Source organism: Danio rerio, chromosome 23 (assembly GCF_049306965.1).
Source record: "Danio rerio strain Tuebingen ecotype United States chromosome 23, GRCz12tu, whole genome shotgun sequence".
In the NCBI taxonomy this organism is placed as follows: Eukaryota; Metazoa; Chordata; class Actinopteri; order Cypriniformes; family Danionidae; genus Danio; species Danio rerio.
In genome coordinates, this window is record NC_133198.1 from 31,406,200 (window position 1) to 31,426,884 (window position 20,685).

A 20,685-nucleotide genomic window follows, 5' to 3' on the forward strand; every position below is an offset into this window, starting at 1 on the left:
GCATCCAGTTAGCCTATGTGCAATCACAAATGTGTATTTTGTGTAAAATGAGCAAAATAAAGGTGCACTCACCAAGTAAGTCACAGTAAAAAGAAGCATGAAAATCCACTTGATGGCTGACGTCTTCTGTTCAAAAAATACTGTTGATTGCTGTTTTTTTACATTAGTGTGATAGAAACAGTAAAATAATGTTAAATTTCATCTATGTCATTTCAAAAAACATTAAAAAACAGCAACATACTGCTTTTGACAATACAGGATTATACTGTTAAAATTTTGCTGTAAATTAACAGCAATTTTTAAGAGTGTAGTTATGTCCTATTAGAGTCTAGTGATGTCCTGTAAAACACTAGTGATGTCTAAAGAGACTAGTGATGTCCTGATGTCCTCTAAGAGATTAGTGATGTCCTGTGAGAGACTAATAATGTCCTGTAAGAAACTACTGATGTTCTCTGAGAGGCTAGTGATGTCCTCTGAAAGACTAGTGATGTTCTCTGAGAGACTTTTGGTGTCATTTGAAGTAGTTTAAACCACGAGTCTGTATAATTATTCCTTATTTTTGACTTCAACCTTCAGAAATTTTAGTTGTAAACTTTCTTTGTGATACAGTCATTGCTTTTCCTTAATTTTGGAGACGGTCTTGTCCACAGAAGAAATGTTCTTTGTTGAAGTGACTTGTTCTGCTATCATGAGAAAGCCACGAATAAAATTCCGTAAATTGTTTTGAACAATGAAGATTATAGTAATTATGGTAAAACCTAATGTTTCTAAGCTAATTTTATTTGCTGATTGTTCAAACTACTTATTTAAAATGAGCTGAATCAAACAATTATTGAGGTTTTTTTTTTTTTTGGGGGGGGGGGGGGGGGGTCAAGTTAATTGTTTTTTGTTCAATCCACTCAAATTTGTCAACACAATTAAGTTAAATGAATCGATTTGTGTTGGGACAACATGAAGGAATTGTGTGGATCCATGTATTTTTTAAAGTGCACATTTTGAAATATTTGTATTTTTTATATAAAGTTCACAGACTTATTTATTGACCAAACTTCCCATGTTCAACTTGTCTCGTCTCATCTCAGTCAGGAGAGGATCAGTGAAGCCTGGCTTTATGCAGCCACAGTTCTGCGGCTACAACATCACTGGAGCTTCTGGAATGGCTTCTGTCCTTTGCTTTAAGATCCTCCAGCACAGGATCGGAATAGCTAATGCATTTGGGTGGAGTGGAAAAAAAACAAGCTCTCTCTGCCTCTTAGTGTCCATCATGTGTCATGGCTGCTCCTGGGTTTTGTGTTCTGTCTGGCTGAATCTCCTGCTCCAGCGGTTGCTGTTGCCTCTCTGTCCCTCAGAGGCAGATGCTCCATAGCCTCCTCTCTCTCAGTCCAGTCCAGTTCAGACCTACTTTTCTCCTGACACCTTACACACCTCTGTTTTGTTGCCTCTCACTTTTATGCAGGGCTCAGGTGTGCTTGAATGACATCTGTCCAGATCTGAGGTGTCCTGAGGCGTTTGGACAAAAGCCAGACACCTGACCCGGCGAGCCCTTATCCTTTGTTTAGTTTGTTTTGAACTCAATTCTGTTCGTACAGGGAAATGGTTAGTATTTTAAACCCCAAATATTATCACAAGATGTAATAAAAAATGTCATGTAAATATTTTTTGGTGACACTTTTGTTTTGAAATAGCTTTTTTACAAATTGCAATTTTGTGTTTGATGTGATTTTAAAACTCAGATTAGTGTACAGACATAAGTTAAAAATCTCAAGATGTAAGGTCTGAATTACAAGAAAAGAACTAAGACTTTCGTCCCGATCTCTAACAGATACTGACTCATAATTCAGAAAGATGTTTTTGAGTTAAAAATCTCACAATTAAAAAAAAATGTATTGTGTAAAGTATCCAACCCAGACTCATTCTGAAAACGTAGCCCTATATACATTCTGGACAGTGGCAATTTTGTCCCAGGGTGTATGTTTTTTTGCAGTTTATCTTTTTGCGAATCCACCAGAGGCCGCTGTATATGCTTTTAGAGATCTCAAAATTCTTGAGTTGATAACATAGTTGATCAAATCTATTACACAGTTGACAATTGCCTACACCTCCCCCTACCCTAAACCCAAATATCACAGTAGCGTGGGCGTTACCTTAGTGGGCGGTACAAGGTCCACTACATAATTGACGATCACCTACACCTCTTCCAACCATAAACCCAAATCACAGTAGCATGGGCGTTACCTTAGTGGGCTGTACAAGGTCCACTACATAATTGATGATCGCCTACATCAACTGTCCTCACTGCAGGCTGCGGCGAGGACGTCTTGAATTTCTCTCACGCGTGCCATTCCCTTCTGTTCTCAAGTAAATTCACCAGAGGCCGATGTCGGCTGACTGACTGACCGACTGTCCGATCTCCCCACCCACCCACTTTCCTAACCCAACCAACAGTGTTTTGAAAAGCAATCTAGAAAAAGAAAAGCCCCCTGATTTTTACCACATTTTCACCTTGTTATTTACTTGTTTGTTAAATTTTTTTGGCTTTTGTTTTTGTCTTACTTGCTATCTGGAACCGTTCCTTGCCGGACTCGAACCTCGTCACCACTGTCACCTCTTCTCTGTGTCCTAAAATAGCCAATATCCGCTTCAAGCCACTGAACAAACTGTAACCGCGGGAAAGCCATTCATACAAAGGTAAGCGGTCAGCTGGTAAGCTTGAAAGGGAAGGCATCATACTGCCTCATGCTATCATTCATTTTAAAGATGGAATGCAGCCACACGTACTTCTGGCTACAAAATTTGTGATCTCCAGAAATGTATATTTTCTCTTTTTCGGACCATTCTCTGTGAACCCTAGAAAGGGTTGTGCGTGGAAATCCCAGTAGATTCGAAATTTCTGAAATATCAGACCAGCCCATCTGGCACCAAGAACTATGCCACGCTCAAACTCACTTTAATCATCTTTCTTCCAAATTCTGATGCTCGGTTTGAACTGTAGCAGACTGTCTTGACCATGTCTGCATGCCTAAATACATTAAATTGCCGCCATGTAATTGGCTGATTAGAAATTTGCATTAACAAATGGTTGGACAGGTGTAGCTAATAAAGTGGCTGGTGAGTGTATATCACTTTATAAAGAAACACAGTCCTATAGTCTGACATTGCTGTGGGTGAATTGTAGAAGCATATGCGCATTTATTGATGTAATACACTGGCATTCAAAACTTTTATCATTTTCCAAGCCCCAAAATGCTGTTGTCATATAAATATTCAGTTGAAATAAATTTTTAGTTAACAACATTGTCAAGTATATATGAAAACTGACATTTAAAAACTTGTTGCCTACTTGCAACCAACTCTATCCACTCTTGAAAAAAAAAGCATGCAGCCTTAAATTCACAGTTTAATCTAGTTGACTCCGGTCTCCATAATTCAACATGCGGTTAGCTTGCAGGCTCGCCCTAAATGTTATGCCATTGCTGACATTAAAATGGACACATTTGATATCTCCAGCTTGTTTGATTACCATGGGAACCGGCAAATTCAGACCGGCCCCAAAACAACCAGAGGCTGATGAAGACAAATGTGCAAAGCCACGTTGGCAGAATTGCTTTCTCGGTGAGTGTGATCGGCCACGCTCGAGAAGGCGGAACCAGGAGTTGTGATTTATCGTTTCGTGTTGTCCCAAGACCACCACTGTCTGCTGCCTCTCCGTGCCTTAATTACCCCGACCGTGTTTATTAGAATAGTCACACTACCTATAATACATCATGGCTGCTGTGGGAAGCGAGATGGCACTTTTCTGTGTGAGCTTCTTACTTGAGCACAATAAATGTTTCAACAACATTATAGAATAAATATTAAAAGACCTCTTGCTATTTAACACATTAAGTGCACAAAGTTAGCAAGGTCATGACTTTAATACAGGGAACACAAACATAGGTGGGACATTTATATTTTTCTATTAAGCTGAAATGTTATATACTATTTAAATGAATGATATGATGTTATATTTTATGTTTGTAAATGATTAAATTGATATTTTTAGAAATATCATGTTCTTCATTGATCAAAATAATTTAAAAAACAATTTGAAAAAAAGTATCAAACTAGTAATTAAATATGAAAGCAATTGTTACATTATACAAGTTTTTATATCTGCAAATGTTGTCAGATATATTATATTGTTCTTTTGCAGGCTGACAAATTGTGATCTTCACATTTAAATAATCATAATAATAATCATAATTAAAATGAAATTAGCATGTCTACTAAAGCACATTATATTTTAATGAATAAAATCAAGTATGTTAAACCCACTTAATTCAGACTTTAGCATAACATCTTTTAAAATTACCAAAAATTAGACATTTTTATGATATTTATTTATTTTTATGTATTAATGCTTACATTTATATACTTTTTTTCCTCCTAATTTTGTATAGTTTATTTTAACCATGGTGTATGCTCTGGAATATGTCTTTATGTTACTTTGTCACAGCAGAAAAAACAGAAAAGCAAAAAAAAAAAAAAACACTAAATACTTGAATTGCAAATAAATTTACATAAATAAACCTGTTCTTAGTGACCGTGCTCAGAATATTACAGGCATCTGCGCAATTTATGAATCCTGAAATGCTTTAAAAACTTTGTACATAGTAAATATACAACCTAAAACATAGGTTAAACCTTAAACCAACAGTCATTGCACTGAGAAAGCATACACCCTTTTAAATGTCAAATATAAAACATAAAGTGGGCTGATGTTGCAAAAAGATCAAATCCATACAAGTGATAATAAAAAAACTGAATTATAGAAATATAGCCTACATAAAAAAGGCAAATTTTGTTTTGCACAATTTAATGCTAGATGTTACAAACTGTATAATTCACACATGAACACTAATGACTGTCCACTGATCTACTCAACTGACACAAATTATCTGCTTAATGTCACCATAATGATGAGAGTTGAACTTTATTAGCATGCAAGTATTAAAATCTATACTGCAGCTTATGAGTTTTTTTTTTTTTTTTTTTTAAGAAATGTTGTCACATTATGCAGTCAATATATGTCTACTATAAAGCTGATTAACATTTGGAAAGCAGGGTTAAAAAAAAAAACATGTATTTTTTCGCTAAATAAATGCTAATTGGCATCGCCAAACTATTAGCATACGTGCTAGCGCCCTCTACTGTTCATGCTTGGCTAGTGATATTTAAAACTACTTTGGTGTGGTATGGTGAATATACAAAAAAGTTAAACTACTAACCACTACAGTAGTCTACAATTCAGCTAACTTTTAGCATTTAGTAGTATAAGAGAATCTAGACAGTCTGTCCATTTTCCCGCCTCATAATGCTCTAGGTGAATTATGTAGTATAGTAGCTAACTTTCATTCAACAGGAAACAATTAGTCAGGTGTCTTAAAATATTGGGTACAGTGAGTTTAGGGGGGAGAGCGGGGCACAAAGTAATACTTTTTGGTTTTGGTTAAATAATTAACAAAGTTTTGCGGTTCGACAAACCATTTGTATTTTACCAACAAAACACAAGCCTTTCCTACAAATGAGCACTGAAAGTATGATCGCCGGACCTATAGGTTCTGTGCAGTTTTGACAAAAGTGCCAGGAGTAAAAATGTTACTATTTACCCCACCAGCGGGGCAAGTTGTAACAGACAGAGGGTTGGTTAGTTGTAACGCATGCTTAAAAAGGCAGATTAAACACAATTAATTTAAATTTAGTTTACTTTTAATAGCTATATTTTCTCAGTACCTATAGATCAATTTATTTTTTATTCTACAAAGCACAGAATGTTTATTTATTTATTGGAAAAACACATTTAGATTTATTGGGATTATAATCCATCATTATACAATGCATTTATTTGTAGTATTAGCAACAAAAAAAATTTTGTCTTTCAAAAAAAAATTCTATTAAAAATAATTTTGTTTAAAAAGTTCTCAACATTACACTTAAAATTGAAAAAAAAAAGTGTTTGTTTAATTGGTGTCCAACAGTGTGTGGCTTAATTGTAACACCCTGTTACATCTAACCCCATTGTGTCGTGTTTAATTCAAAACTGGCAAGCAGTCACTGTGTGTTTCTTACATCTTTCAAAATGGTTTCATCTTTTAGCCTAGAAGACGGTAATCACAACAATATAAGATTTTAGGTTCATACTTTCACAGATAAATAAATAATGCTGCAAAATGGTTTCTCCCGTTTTTCAATTATTGGCAGGAAGACATCTGCTGACACTGTGCGAAAACCTCAAAAGCATGCCATGATTAACCCTGAGCAAATACCTTAAAACTCTGTGTTACATTTTTCCCCGCATTACTTTGTGCCCCGCGCTCCCCTAATATACCACTATATTTTTATTTAACTATTATATTGCAATTAATTATATTCGAATTGACAAATTGCTTTCCAGCAGGCCATTATTTAGCCCAAAACCCAAACAAGCCTTTCTGCAGCAGTATAATGTTGACTAAAACAAAGATTAACACAGCTCACTCTTAGTTTTCACTACGGATATGAACATATATAGTTGTCAGATATATTTGTTGCAGAACCTCATTATTTTAAATTATTTGTTTCAGTTCTATTGAATGAAAGTTCCCCAAACTAGAAGTGCAGAGAAAAGTGGAGGCTAAAATCTCATAAAATCCACAACAAAACTTCAATCAATAATCATTACCATGTTTATTTGATGCTGTCATAAGACACTTCTACTTTTTAATAATACTGGAGAGTGAAGTATGGCGTGTGGACACTACCTAATAGCCCTGAAGAAGATAAGGTCCCGGCGCCGGAAGTGGCGTTTTTTTTTTTTTTTGTCAAGATGCACCTCCATTTAATTTTAATTATCCAGCCAGAGGTCAGCAATGTTGTTGGTGTCTAGTTGACACTAATTGGCCTAAGGTGAAGAGAGCTTCTCTGTGCGACAGACAGCAGAGGGGTCAGCGATGAGGTGGGTCGCGGCAAACGGAGACAAGGACGAAAATAACGATGGGGAGCAAAGCGTGCAGATAATATGTGTGGAGACAGTTGCATGAGCTGCCGAGGAAATAGGGCTGTGTACACAGAGAGAGTGGAGCTCATTAAAGACAGGCCGATGCAGCGTCTTGACTGAAGTTGCCTTATTGATTGCTATGGTTTATTTAAGTTAGGACGAGAGGTTGGATTATTTAGAGGATATGAGGGAAGTTTCTTGGAAATGGAGCTATTGATTTTGTCCAAGAAAATCAGGGTACATGAATAGGTGCCACCAGAGATGAAATGGAGAGCTGGGGTTTCACTTACAGACATAGAGACGGTTTTCAGCACTGGCTTTAATTGCATTCCTTCTGTTCAGGAAAATAGGCCAATAATAGCTATTTTTATTTTTTTATCAATCAATTTACACTATAAAAAAATTATATTACAGAAAGTCTAAATGTCTTTGTTGCTTTAAGCTGACTGGAAAAAAAATCACTTGATTTAAAACAAAATTAGGCAAGATTTTTTTAGTGTCCATCAATCTAAATTGGTTTTTGATAATTGATCTTTTTGTTTTTTAATTAATATTACTTTTATTTATTCTCTATTCACACACACAAAAAATTATTTTGCCGCTTGTTTAAACTACCTCTTAAAAGTATGCTGAACACAACACAATTATTGGGGTTATTTTGAGATAACATAATTGCTAATTAATTATATTCAATCTACTTAAATTTGTTAAGTTAGCTTAATAGATTTTTGTTGGAACAGCATAAATGAATTGTGTGAAACCCTGCTTTTTTTATAGTGCACCCATCAATCGATGTATTAGCTATCTATCTATCTATTAGGGCTGCACGAGATTGGAAAAATATGATATTTTGATATTTTAGTTTTGTGCAATAAATTTTGAGATACCGATACGTCTCACAAGAGGTTCTGAAAAGCTTTGACCATTTCCTGTGCAGTCTAACAGTAATCAGGTACAGATATGCAATAATCACAATGCTTTTCTTACTTTGTCTCGTTTGAAATATCAAAAAATACTTAGATCAAGTAAAAATATTGTTTTGTTTTCAAATTCAGAATAAATAAGAAAATTAAGCATTTTCTTTTCTTTAAAACAAGCAAAAATATCTGTAAAAAAGAGGTATCTTGTTTTGCTTTGAAATGTAGGTATTTGGACTAGAAACAAGACAAAAATACTAAGAAAGAAAAGCTTTTTTTTTTTTTTACAAATAATCTTTGACAACTCCACACACAGGTTTTAAACTCTCTAGAAATGCTCAGTTACAAGCCTTAAAAATGATAAACTTTCACTCTATTATGGTTAAACTTAGCTGCAAATCACATGTGTTTTGTGGTTCCTGCAAACTATAATCTGTCTATCTGTCTGTCTGTCTGTCTGTCTGTCTGTCTGTCTGGATTTTAAATGTCAAGATTGAAATTAATATTGAGCTAAAACAAAGGTTTCCCCATTTTCTTTGGTAGTGTGCATATGTTGTGTTATTGTAGGACAGTGTCACTGTTCATTTGTGTGTTTTGATCCATCTTAATGAAAGAGTGTGTGTGTGGTCCAGCTAAAGTCAGCTATGCTCAGTTCAGCATGTACCTCGCAGGCTCACACACTCATCACTCCTTTGAAGGACTAACTTCTCTCGGCAGTTCTACAGCATATCAACAAACACCTTGATGTTTGGCTAAGAAAATAAATATAAATGTACCGCTGTGAGCCGATGGAATACATCATGCAGGGAATTGGATTCACTTGAACTTTTCTCTTGTTACTGATGTTTTTTTCACTCACAGGTTTTAACTTTTCAAAGGGATTATTTTAGACTTGAAGGGCTACGGCTAATGTAGGATACAGGCAATTATGCTTAAAATAAAAACAATATCTTAAAACTTTTGAGGAAATAAATGAATTTAATACATTTTGGAATAAGGCTGTGTAACAAAAAAATGTGGAAAAAGTGAAGCGCTATGAATACTTTCCAAATGCACTTAAGAAAGACCCAAATGACTCCAAATTGAAAGGTTTACTTAAAAATAATACGTCATTGATAATCAACAATTTTTTTAAATAACTAGTATGTGTATATCCAGAAACTCTCAGTTTTTCTTAGAGTTACATCTTAATATTTATTTTATTCCGTAAATTGTCTTCTAAATATTTTTGTCATTTAAAAAAATGAAAATTGTTCAGAAGAAATGTTTTTATTTGTTGTGATTGTATATTTAAAAAGGAGACAAAACCAAAGCACCAAAAATGCCAATTTAATGAATTAAAAAGGCTGACACAAGGTGTAGAATGTTTCGAGCACACGGCTCTTCGTCAAGTGAGGAGGTTAATATTTGTCCATTTCTTTCATGTTTAATTAGTTGCACAGGTAAAGTTTTTTTGGCTATATTTTGTTGCATTTCTTTGTTGTATTTTGTTAAGTTTTTTCTTTATTTGGGATGTATTATTAGGATGTGTTTTTGTGTTTTCGTTTTGAATATGTAACTTGTAAATATAATTTACTATGTGTATTTTTCTATTTTTTTGTTGTGAGATAATGTATGAGATTATGCGATCCGGAAGTGTATAAAATTAGCAACATACTGTGATGAAAACTGTCTGATGAAGAGTTGGTGTGCTGTGTGTTACACACATTGTATCGGCCTTTTTACTTTAAAGGGCACATAGTTTACCCCTTTTGTATGATTTAATATTAATATTATGGTTCTTCTGAGAGTGCCAGTTTAGGTTCAGTTCAAGACACAGTTCAGATTTTTTTATTACAATGTGTTAAAAAGTGTGATTTTGGCAGAGTGTACACAGCTCGCTATTTAAGGGGTGTGTTGCTTCACATGAAAATTAGTTTCGGCTTCCTGCTCAACCTAACAAGGGGGCGGAGCCAAGAGCTCCCCGCTCTGTGTTTGCAACAGACAGGCAGACAGAGAGAAGCAGCATGAGTGAGAGAACCAGCATTCAGCAGTACATGTACGACTCGGACACAGACCAAACAGAGACTACAAGATCATTTGTGTCTTTGTATAGTTTTACAGCCAACTGTGTGCTAGTTTCAAGTACCAAGCTTGTACACCGCTCGAAGCTGGGACACGGCACACCAGACACTGTCTGTGGCGCGGCAGAAACATAAAGTGTCCTGAATCATTGCACCATGCAGCACCATGCATTTTAAAATTCTAAACATAGGTTTCTATCAGGGTACACACAACGGCGTTTCAAGTCGCCGGCTGTTAAGATCACAGGGAGCTTCTGTGATCGCAAAAAATGCAAATGGCTGAAGTTTAAGGTAGACGCAATAAAAAGTTCACATGTTTGCAAACCTACCTAACTAAAGGCACAAACAATAATTCCGATTAGAGGGATAATGTGGAGAACATTGATCTTGTGTTGAGCCCAATGAGCCTTACATCTAAAAATAGAGCACCGATGTTCCTTTAGTGGCATCTCTTTGACTCACACGCTGAAAATGACGGACGTGAAACAACAAACTGAGGATGCTGATGCGCCTGACAATCAATATTGGTGGGCGGGGGGGCCGTACTCCTACATAAAGTTGCGGTCACTCTGAAAACCTCTCCAATTGGTCCACCGTTTTTATGTTGTTAAATTGAAAAAAAAGGACTGAGTGTGTTTATACACACACACACATGTATGTCTAACCAGCTTGAAAACTCGATTTTTCACCATAGGTTGGGGTTGCCGCATTTTTGAATATATATTTTGGCACTTTTTGTTGTTTGACTGAACACTCATTTAAAACGATGTGCATGCTTTTGTGCACTTTTTTATTTGTTGTGATTGAAAATGAGCGTTATTCCACCCAAATACTGAATTTATTTAAACCATTAATTCATAGGAATTTGAGTTGTAAAACATTAATGTAAAAATTACTTCTTGTTTTAATATTTTATGCCAAAAAACCTAAGTAGTTTACAGAAATAAAATAACATTTAGTATATATATTTATATATATATATATATATATATATATATACTGAAAGCAGAATTTATATTGTCTGGGTTCATAATATACAAGTTTTATGGGTACATAATCTGTTGAAAAATGTGAAGCAAATAAACATCAATTTTGCCTTCACATTTGAACAGTTTTTCTCTATCGGTTTGGCTCATTTCTTGAAACAGGAATTACAGTCTGAAAACAACATGGACAAACCTTCAAACTACTTGGCAATTGTTCACAATTGAATTGATTTTCTTATTCATTTCATTCAATTGCAAATGTCTAAGTACATGTCTCGATGCCTAAGTATATCTTTCCAAATGATTAAGTACAGGTAGCCTACATTTAGCACAATTCCTAAGTGAATAGATCTAGTTGATCTAAACTGAATGTTGATTCTCAGTGTAAAGGTTGTTCTCTCTAAAACATGTCAGCATCCTTTCATTTGTTACAGCAATTGACAGTCAGGTGTAACTAGAACTTGACAGAGGAGTTTAACACATCTCAGATGACCAATCAAACAGTATGTTCAGCTTTTTTCACAGCACTGTAAGCTGAATATCATTTTTGGGAAAGATATGTGCTTTTGCAAGTGAGCTATAGTGTTGTGCTGAACTATGTTTTGCCAAATCTGACCTTAGAGTGTTGAGAATTTCTGTGTCCAGAATTAAGCCAAACCAATGGAGAAAAACTGTAAAATACAAAATGCCTTTAATCATCACAAGAGGTTTAACATATTTTCAACATTATAAAAATATCTGTATTTATAAAAGTTCAATAGCTTGACTTGTAAAGAGATAGTTCACCCAAAAAATAACAATTCTGCCATCAATTACACATCCTAACTTGTTCGAAACCTGTATGAACCTGTAACCATGAAATTCAATAATATTTGTTTATCCAACTATGGTTGACAATGATTACAGGTTTCCAATCTTCTTTAAAATATTTTCTTTTGTGTTCAAAGAACTAAAACGAGTTTATAGCAAGACAAGGGTGAGTAAATGACGGCAGAATTTTTATTTTTGGTTGAACTATCCTTTTAAGCCCTCACCCATAACAATTCAGCAACTCTCCAGAGAAGCGTTGTGGAAAAACAGGAGTTTATTGTGCCAGTGAGTGAATGCTATTCTGGTACATCGGTCATGGAAAGAAAACATCCAACTCTCCTAAAGCAAAAGGGCAGATACACTCACAAAGGCTTTCTCTTACATCCAAACACCACAACAACAATGACCATCTCATATAATGCTGGAATCACACTGAAATAGAGAAAGAAAACATGTTTCAAATACACCAAAGTTAAAGCGAATTCATTGAAAAGGGCATTCACAGTTAAAGTTATGCTTTGACTGTTAATCATTAAACGACTGACCTGCAGAAGGAAAAGATCCACCAGTAAATGCTGCAGGTCCATTGCTCAAACATGAAGAAAAGCAAAGCCACAGAGCCACTGCTGTGACATCCAATAGCTGAAAAGTGACGGTTAAATAAAATTCTGTGCCTGTATCATGATGCCTTTATTGTTAACAAACCAGACTTTTGCTGCCATTCTACCACTGGGATTGTCTATCATGTCTGTCTAATTGTATTGATTTGTACTGCTTTTAGTTTTGGAAAGCAATAGTAAAGATATCTTTGTTAGGTTTTATAATACGAGGCTATGTTAATTGTTAAACTTTTGTTTTTTCAAGGAAACCATATGGCTAAAGTTGTGGAGTCAATCTAGGGCCATATACTTGCAAAATAAAAGAACATTTTTAAAACAAAATTGAAAGTATTGAGCAAAAAATAAATGCAAATCTCTAAAAATCGCAAAGCAAAAGCTTTAATTATTCATTCTTTTTCTTGTCGGCTTAGTCCCTTTTTAATCCAGGGTTGCCATAGCAGAATGAACCGCCAACTTCCAGCCACAACCCATCTTTGTGAAACATCCACACACACATTCACACACTCACTCACTACGGACAATTTAGTCTACCCAATTCACATGTACCACATGCCTTTGGACTGTGGGGGAAACCGGAGCACCCACGCGAAGGCAGGGAAAACATGCAAACTCCACACAGAAACACCAACTGAGCCGAGGTTCGAACCAGCGACCCAGCGACCTTCTTGCTGTGAGGCGACAGCACTACCTACTGCGCCACTGCCTCGCCCAAGCAAAAACTTGTTTTTCAGAAATAAAAATAGTTTTTGCTAACAAAAATTTAAAAATTCAAAGGAAAATTTATTTTTGAAAAATAAAAATTACATTTGCAAACAAAAAAAGAACTGAAAAAAAAAATATATAAATATTTGCAAAACATTTTTAGCCTTGACCTAACCCATCCAGTCAACTGCAATGCTCATTTTGATTTGACAAAGGGGTGGAGTCAAGGGAACTTGGGCGTTTACGGCAGGCCTTAGGTAAACCTCTAAGTTCCCTTGACTCAGTCCCCTTGTCAAATCAGGGCCACAAAGTGAAAGGCGCAGAAACGTGAAGTACAAAGTGAAAACAGCATCACAAACTCACAGTTGACTAAAATCTAATTAAAATGACAATTGCAACTGACCGGGCAGGTTTTGTAAAAGCAATGCTATAAAAATGTTTTGCAAATATATATAGTTTTTTTTTGATTATTGCAAATCTTTTTGTTTTGTTTTTTTACTGCTTGATGTTTATTTGCAGTTCCTTTTTTGTTTAAATTTCATTTTTATTTCTCAATTTTCCCCTTTGCAGTTCTTTATTTTTGTTAGCAAAATGTATTTTTTATTTTTTTCATTTACATTTATTTATTTTTTGCTCAATACTTTATTTGTTGTTTGCAAAGTTTTATTTTATTTTGCACGTACAGTTGAAGTCCGAATTATTAGCCCCCCTTTGAATTATTATTTTTCCAAAAGGGTTTTTTCTTCTGGAGAAAGTCTTATTTGTTTTATTTCGGTTAGGATAAAAGCATTTTTTTTTTTAAACACCATTTTAAGGTCAAAATTATTGCTCTTTAAGCTATATATTGTTTCGATAGTCTACAGAACAAACCATGGTTATACAATAACTTGCCTAATTACCCTATCCTGCCTAGTTAAACCAGTTAACCTAGTTAAGCCTTTAAATGTCACTTTAAGCTGTATAGAAGTGTCTTAAAAAATATCTAGTCAAATATTATTTACTGTCATTATGGCAAAGCTAAAATAAATCAGTTATTAGAAATAAGTTATTAAAACTATTATGTTCAGAAATGTGTTGAAAAAAATCTACTTTCCGTTAAAAGAAATTGGGGAAAAAATAAACAGGGGGGTAATAATTCAAAAGGGCTAATAATTCTGACTTCAACTGTATATATGGCCCTAGATTGACTTTATATACCAGGTAGGTCTTGACCACATTACAGCTCCATATAATTTTTTACGACCCATGACTTCAGGTAATTTACTGTCAAAAATCTGAACAAAACAGAAGACTTTGGATGAGATGTGTAAGAAACTAGTACTAGACACACATATGGGAGCTGTTTGCGTTAATCATAAGTTGAAGATTTGACTCCGATCCATGAAAATATAAGAAAATAATACACAATTTATATGCATCAACACCTACAGTATATATATAACCTATAGTGGTGATGTGCTACTGGTAAGGATACACAGAAGAGCTTGGTTGTTGTTGAACATAGAGATTCCACAGAGAAACCCAACCAACTCGATGGCTAACAGGCCAAGAGTCACGGATAATGCCACCACAAGCCTGTATTCCAAAAACAATGGTTAGGACAGCGTCATGAACAGGACTTACTATATCTGACTCCATAACATTATTCACATCTACATATAAATAATGTACAATTTACTATCAGTCAAACAATAATATGCTGTAAATGGGTCAAACAAGAAAAGCCATCAAAAGATTTTAAAGTATTTTGTTTCATAAATTAAAAGGTACATTTAATTAACAATTAAAATACATTCTGTATTGCGGAATGAAAAAAAAAAAGACTATTTTAGTTGAAATCTTGCAGGTTGTAATTTCTTTTCTTTTTTGGATTATTTTGCTTGAATGTAATTGTAATATCTTTCAATTTCTAAATATGTTTGATGACTAAAATATTATTTGAATAAATATATCTGTTTAATAAATCTGTTTTGTTTCAAAGGGGTGTACTCATTTGCTGAGCACTGTGCATATATCATGCACTTGATGCTATCGCATTCCTAGGTATACCCCAACTGCATTTTGTTGCCTTGTACATGTATAATGACAATAAAGTTGAATCAAAAAATACTATTCAGTCTCACTACATGACCGAAATAATTATATTATCATTTAGCCACTGTGAAGCAATACAGAACAGAGAAAGTGTGTTTCCCAACCGTGTGTCCTCTGCTGTGTACTCTTCATTAGTGTAGTCGAGTGGTAGACAGGCTCGGACACTGTACTCCTGTAGGTCATTCCACATTTAAACACACAGCTGGCTGCAGTGATGTTGTGTGATATAAAAATAACAATTACACACACAAGAACACTTCTTACCCGAGACCAGAAAATGATTATCACTATTACAAGGTGCGCGATGAGAGTGAGGAAACGGGCAGGCACCAGACTGCTGACCACCGACATTGAACACTAGACAGAGAAGAAAGACATAATAACTTAGATTGAACTGTGCAAGTGGATGACTAACAGTTAAAGGTTTAACGTGTTCATCTTCACAAAACGTGAGGTTGTATATCAAAATGGTATACGTACCAGCTTTGCGTTAGTTGTTAAAACCTGATTTTTCAAATGGTGAGCAGTAAAGTAGATATAGCACTGTATATAAGGCTACTATGCGTATAAGTTTATCAAGCTTGAGGACAGTTATCGCTCGATATAAGCTTCGGGTTGCTACGACAACACTCTTCTTCTATTTGGCGAATGGGTTATGGTCAAAACAGACCAACAAGTAGCTCAATGCTGTCACCTGCTGGAAGGAGTCGCTTTCTGACTGGTCCTCAACTTGGTTTTACAATGTCTCAAAATGTTCATTCATTCATTTTCCTTCGGCTGAGAGCAGGTACTAAAGGTGAAATAACTTGAAAATGGTGAACTGGAACATGGCAGCGCAGACAAGTAGTAAGACAATTGGAAAAAATTTATTTCAAAGACTTCATTATTGTGGTCAATAGGGAGCACTATCAAGGTGTTCGAGGTGTCTTAAACAAGCCTTTTATTCAGTCATTCATTTTCCTTCAGCTTAGTCTCTTTATTTATCAGTGGTCGACACAGCGGAATGAACTGCCAACTTATCCAGCATATGTTTTACACAGCGGATGCCCTTCCAGCTGCAACCCAGCACTGGGAAAATCCATACACACTCATTCAAACTCATATACTATGGCCAATTTAGTTTATTCAATTCACCTATAGCACATGTCCTTGGACTGTGGGGGAAACCGGAGTACCCGGAGGAAACCCAAGCAAACACAGGGAAAAAAGCATCTGCAGAAATGTCAGCCGGGACTCGAACCAGCAACCTTCTTGCTGTGAAGCGACAGTGCTAATCTCGAAATGAAATGCATTTAAACAAACTAAGTTGTTTTTTGTTTTACGGTCTCATTTTTACAGTGTATCTATAGCATAAAGTACTGAGTGGCATTAATTAACGATATGGAGTACTTACTATGGTTATGGGTTTTTGCATGTGATTATGCATAATTTATTGGTATTATAGTAAGTGCATAAAACGTGTGTAATAAGAGCCCTATAAGTTAAAAGGATAGCTCACCCAAATATAAAAACGTGTTTGCTGTTTATTCAAGTGGTTGTAAATCTTTGTGAGTTTCTTTCTTCTGTTAAGCGATAAAGGCAATACTTTAAAGAAAGTTGGAAACCTGTAACTTCCATAGCATTTGTTTTTCCTATATGGATGTCAATGGTTGCAGGTTTTCAGCATTCACAAATCAACAAATAAATGAATCATTAGTTTTTACTGTAGCCTACAGCCAGACGTCGTTGGTCTAGTAAATAATAAATAAATACTAACTCAGTGGTTTGCTATCAAGGGCATTTGCTGTTCTGGAAGGCAGTAAAATATTAACCTTAGAGTTAAGAAATTGAGAATAGACAGTTTTAGGAAGACTTTTTTTTTTACATTGTGGTGACAACATTTGCCATTTTATTTGCAGGGTGTGATATATTTTTAATAAATCTGAAACCCAACAAACAAGGTTGGCACACCTTAGATACAAAACCATGAAGAAAAGAATTGTTTAATATATATATATATATTTATATATATATATATATATATATATATATATATATATATATATATATATATATATATATATATATATATATATATATATATATATATATATATATATATATATAAATAGTTTTAGCACATTTCTATACAATAGTTTTAGAAACCTATTTCTAATAACTGATTTATATTATCTTTGTCATGATGAGAATAAATAATATTTTACTTGATATTTTTCAAGACACTTCTGTACAGTTTAAAGTAACATTTAAAGGCTTAACTAGGTTAATAAAGTGAAATAGGCAGGGTAAGGTAATTAGGCAAGTCATTGTATAATGATGGTTTGTTCTGTAAACTATCGAAAAAAAAATTAGCTTAAAGGGGCTAATAATTTTGTCCCAAAATTGGGTTTTAAAAAATTAAAAACTGCTTTTATTCTAGCCAAAATAAAACAAATAAGACTTTCTCCAATTTCCTTGCTCTGTTAAACATCATTTGGGAAATATTTAAAAAAAAAGAAAAAAAAGGGGGGCTAATAATTATGACTTCAACTGTATGTATATATAATAATAAATAAATTATATTTCTGTACTTTAGGTGTTCTTATATAGGCTACCTAAAGCAGGGGTGCCCAAATGTTTTCTTACCAAGGGCCAAAAACCCAACTTGATTTACACTAGTTTTTGCCTTGGTTTGCTGACCGCTGTCTTCTGCGTAGTCCTCTATCTATCGAGTGACAGTATTTACATAAAAAAAATCAGACTCATTTAAAATAATTAATTGAAACATTTCCTTTCAGTATTCTTTTTGTATCTCAGCAATAAAACAAACAATTAAAGAAAATGTCAAACTAGAAATGATGGTCTCTTTCAAAGGTGTTCGCCCCTTCCCTCTATATCATTCTCACTCTCTTCTCAGATGGGATAGTGGGCTAAATCAATGGTTACAACTTTGGCTCCTTGGGCCCTACTTTGGGCATCTGACCTAAATTAATGTTTTGAACTATTATCTCTTGATCAGACTTGTTTTTCATGTTTTTATTTTTATTGAGCAGTCTCATAGAGATTATTAATGTAAGATTTACTTTTACTATTATACTATTACTATTAAATATGCTAGATATACTATTAAATATGCAGTACAAACATCTCAAATGTAATCACTTGTATAATGCTTGTTGCACCTATTTTTCTTCGTTGACTCTGTTTTGGGGTCACAACTAGAGCTGTGAATTATTTATTATACGTAAATACACTTTATTACACCAAATACGGGTCATATTTTGTATGATTGTGCTTTTTCTGAGAGGATATTACTGTAGGGTTGGCCTGCGTGTCTACAGCATGTTACTATTGGAGCAGAAGAAGCCAACTGAAATATCGCGAGATTTACATCCCCACTCGCTGCTGTAAGATGGAGAAGTTATGTTGAGGCGCAACCGAGGTAAGGGCTTAAATTAGTCTTTGTCTGTTTGATGGAGACGTCTGTTGTTCACTCTACGTGATCTTTAACAGTACCAGATGGGTTTGCTTGCGAATTGTACGTGTATGCTGTTATTAAAATGTGTGTTTTGGATGCAAAGACCGGACACTTTGCTAATATAAACCGCCATTTTTAATTTGCGGTCGGACTGACGAGCATTGTGGTGTGTTGAATGCATGCGCGATGTGCGCGCGCACAGAAAGACAGAAATTATTTACATTCCGTGAGCTGAATACTTCAGATTAAATAGAAATTATCGTGCAAATATCGGGGAATTGGAGGGTAACACTGAATCACGGCTGATTAAAAGGACGTGTATGTGGTATCGCGAGCCTATGTGATGAATGAGATGCATAATTTGAGATTTTGCAGAATTTACGTAAAGTTTTGTGCATTTACAGTCCCCACTGTCGCATAATTAGGCGTTAAAACATTGTGTGTTGTGTATGGATGCTCATGCCAATACAAGTATGCGGAGTCGTCAAGTTCAGCAACAGTCTTGACACCTAAATTCCTCTTATCTGGTCTTTAGGGGGTTGCATTTTCCATCTTCAGTTTTAAGCCATGTGGCCCACTTATAAAATCAGAGAATAATTCACTGTTTATATTAACAAATGCACCCCCAAAATCTATCTTGTATGATTTACTGTAGATATCACTGCTGTTAGATAATATCTGACTCGATTTCTATGTAAAGTATGTATTTGTGAACTTTTTACTCAATCTGTGTTATTTTACTTTCAATGCTGATGATAGGAATTGAAGAACCAAATTGTGCCAAAACTACAGTATTTAAAGTTTGCCCAATTGTTTTTAGGGATTTAGGAAAAAAGAAAATTCTATTATAGTCAAACTGTAATATAATTTCTTTTCAACGTGGTTATATTAAGTATTATTAAGAAAAAAAATTTGATAAACCTATATGTATCACAAAATTTGCATGTTAAATATATATTAAAGTAATCCATTAACTAAACATATTCAGACTTACTGACTGCAGACATTTTAGACTGACATTCATTCCATCATATATCAAATTTATTATATATCTAATCCTCCAAATGTTATTGCATACAAACATATTTTGTAGACTTTTAGCATGATGTGTGTCACGCTAACAGTTACGTTTTCCCCAAATGCAGCTACGCACAAGTGCAGCTGTAAAAAGTGAGAAATCGAGCCGTCCACTGGAAGTCAGTGTTATGGTAGGCCCGAGTAGGGAATGATTCAGCGAGATATTCTGCGTTTCTCAGCTAACCAACCAAACCAACGCATGCACGAGCATCTCATCAGCAGCCACTGAGCGCGCTTTGCCAGCCACAGTTCACCGAGACGGTGCGTTTGTTGAAAATGGGAGATAATATACGCTACGGTACGATTGTGAACGCGGTGACAGACGCTGTTTTTGTGAGCTTGAGATCTAAGGGGAGTGAGCGGGTTTGCCGGAGGAGCAGGCCAGGCTGAGCCGGGCACTAGATTATCGTTAGACCACAGCATGTATGCAGTTCGCAGGAAAAAATATGGACCGGTATAGCTTCACTTCTAGCGTGTTCTGCTACAGTCGATGCTTTAATTGACGATTTAGAGTGTTTGTTGGAAAAGAAAGCCACTTTGGTAAAGATTTTAGCAATGAGTTGGGCGATTGCGGGTTTGTGTTGACATGTTGTGGGGAATTATGTATTTTGTATCTCAACGTCAAAGATCGCGCGAGCGGCTAATGGTCAAATTTAACCCTGTTCAGTTTACTGTAATTCATTTACAGTTTACATAAAATGACGAATATTGTTTTATTTGAGGAGTTATTGACGTGCTCATGTTTACCCGCAAAAGTTAGCTTGCTGACTGTGTTAGCTTGCTAGCAAGGAAAAACTAGCTAGCATGGTACGTTAGCTGCCGTTTTTCTCAAATTGATCTCCGTTTGCCAGCTTGTTTACGTTGGAATTAGTTAACAAAATAATTTGTCGAGTTATTAGTTTAGTCACACTGAATCTGTGATGCTTAGATTTGCACTTGCAGTC

General features: G+C 35.0%; 2 protein-coding genes across 42 annotated transcripts in view; one reads left to right on the plus strand and one right to left on the minus strand.

Moving 5' to 3' along the window:
* tmem107l (transmembrane protein 107 like) overlaps positions 1–15,846 on the minus strand; it is a 44,264-nt gene extending 28,418 nt beyond the window's left edge. For 2 of the 7 annotated variants that reach the window (XM_073938487.1, XM_073938486.1), the window contains exons 1-8: positions 15,688–15,846; positions 15,472–15,564; positions 15,312–15,379; positions 14,588–14,688; positions 12,337–12,433; positions 12,158–12,223; positions 11,598–11,652; positions 73–150 (exon numbers count right to left, since the gene is read on the minus strand). In XM_073938487.1, the coding sequence (XP_073794588.1) occupies positions 73–150; positions 11,598–11,652; positions 12,158–12,223; positions 12,337–12,433; positions 14,588–14,688; positions 15,312–15,379; positions 15,472–15,558 (552 nt within the window). In that variant the 5' untranslated portion in view covers positions 15,559–15,564; positions 15,688–15,846. 7 annotated transcript variants of the gene reach the window in all.
* A 2,737-nt stretch (positions 15,847–18,583) lies between these two features.
* Positions 18,584–20,685, plus strand: part of huwe1 (HECT, UBA and WWE domain containing E3 ubiquitin protein ligase 1) — a 78,700-nt gene continuing 76,598 nt past the window's right edge. For 20 of the 35 annotated variants that reach the window (XM_005162278.6, XM_009296963.5, XM_001923865.8 and 17 more), the window contains exon 1: positions 18,584–18,628. The gene's annotated coding sequence lies outside the window, so the exon portion shown is untranslated. 35 annotated transcript variants of the gene reach the window in all.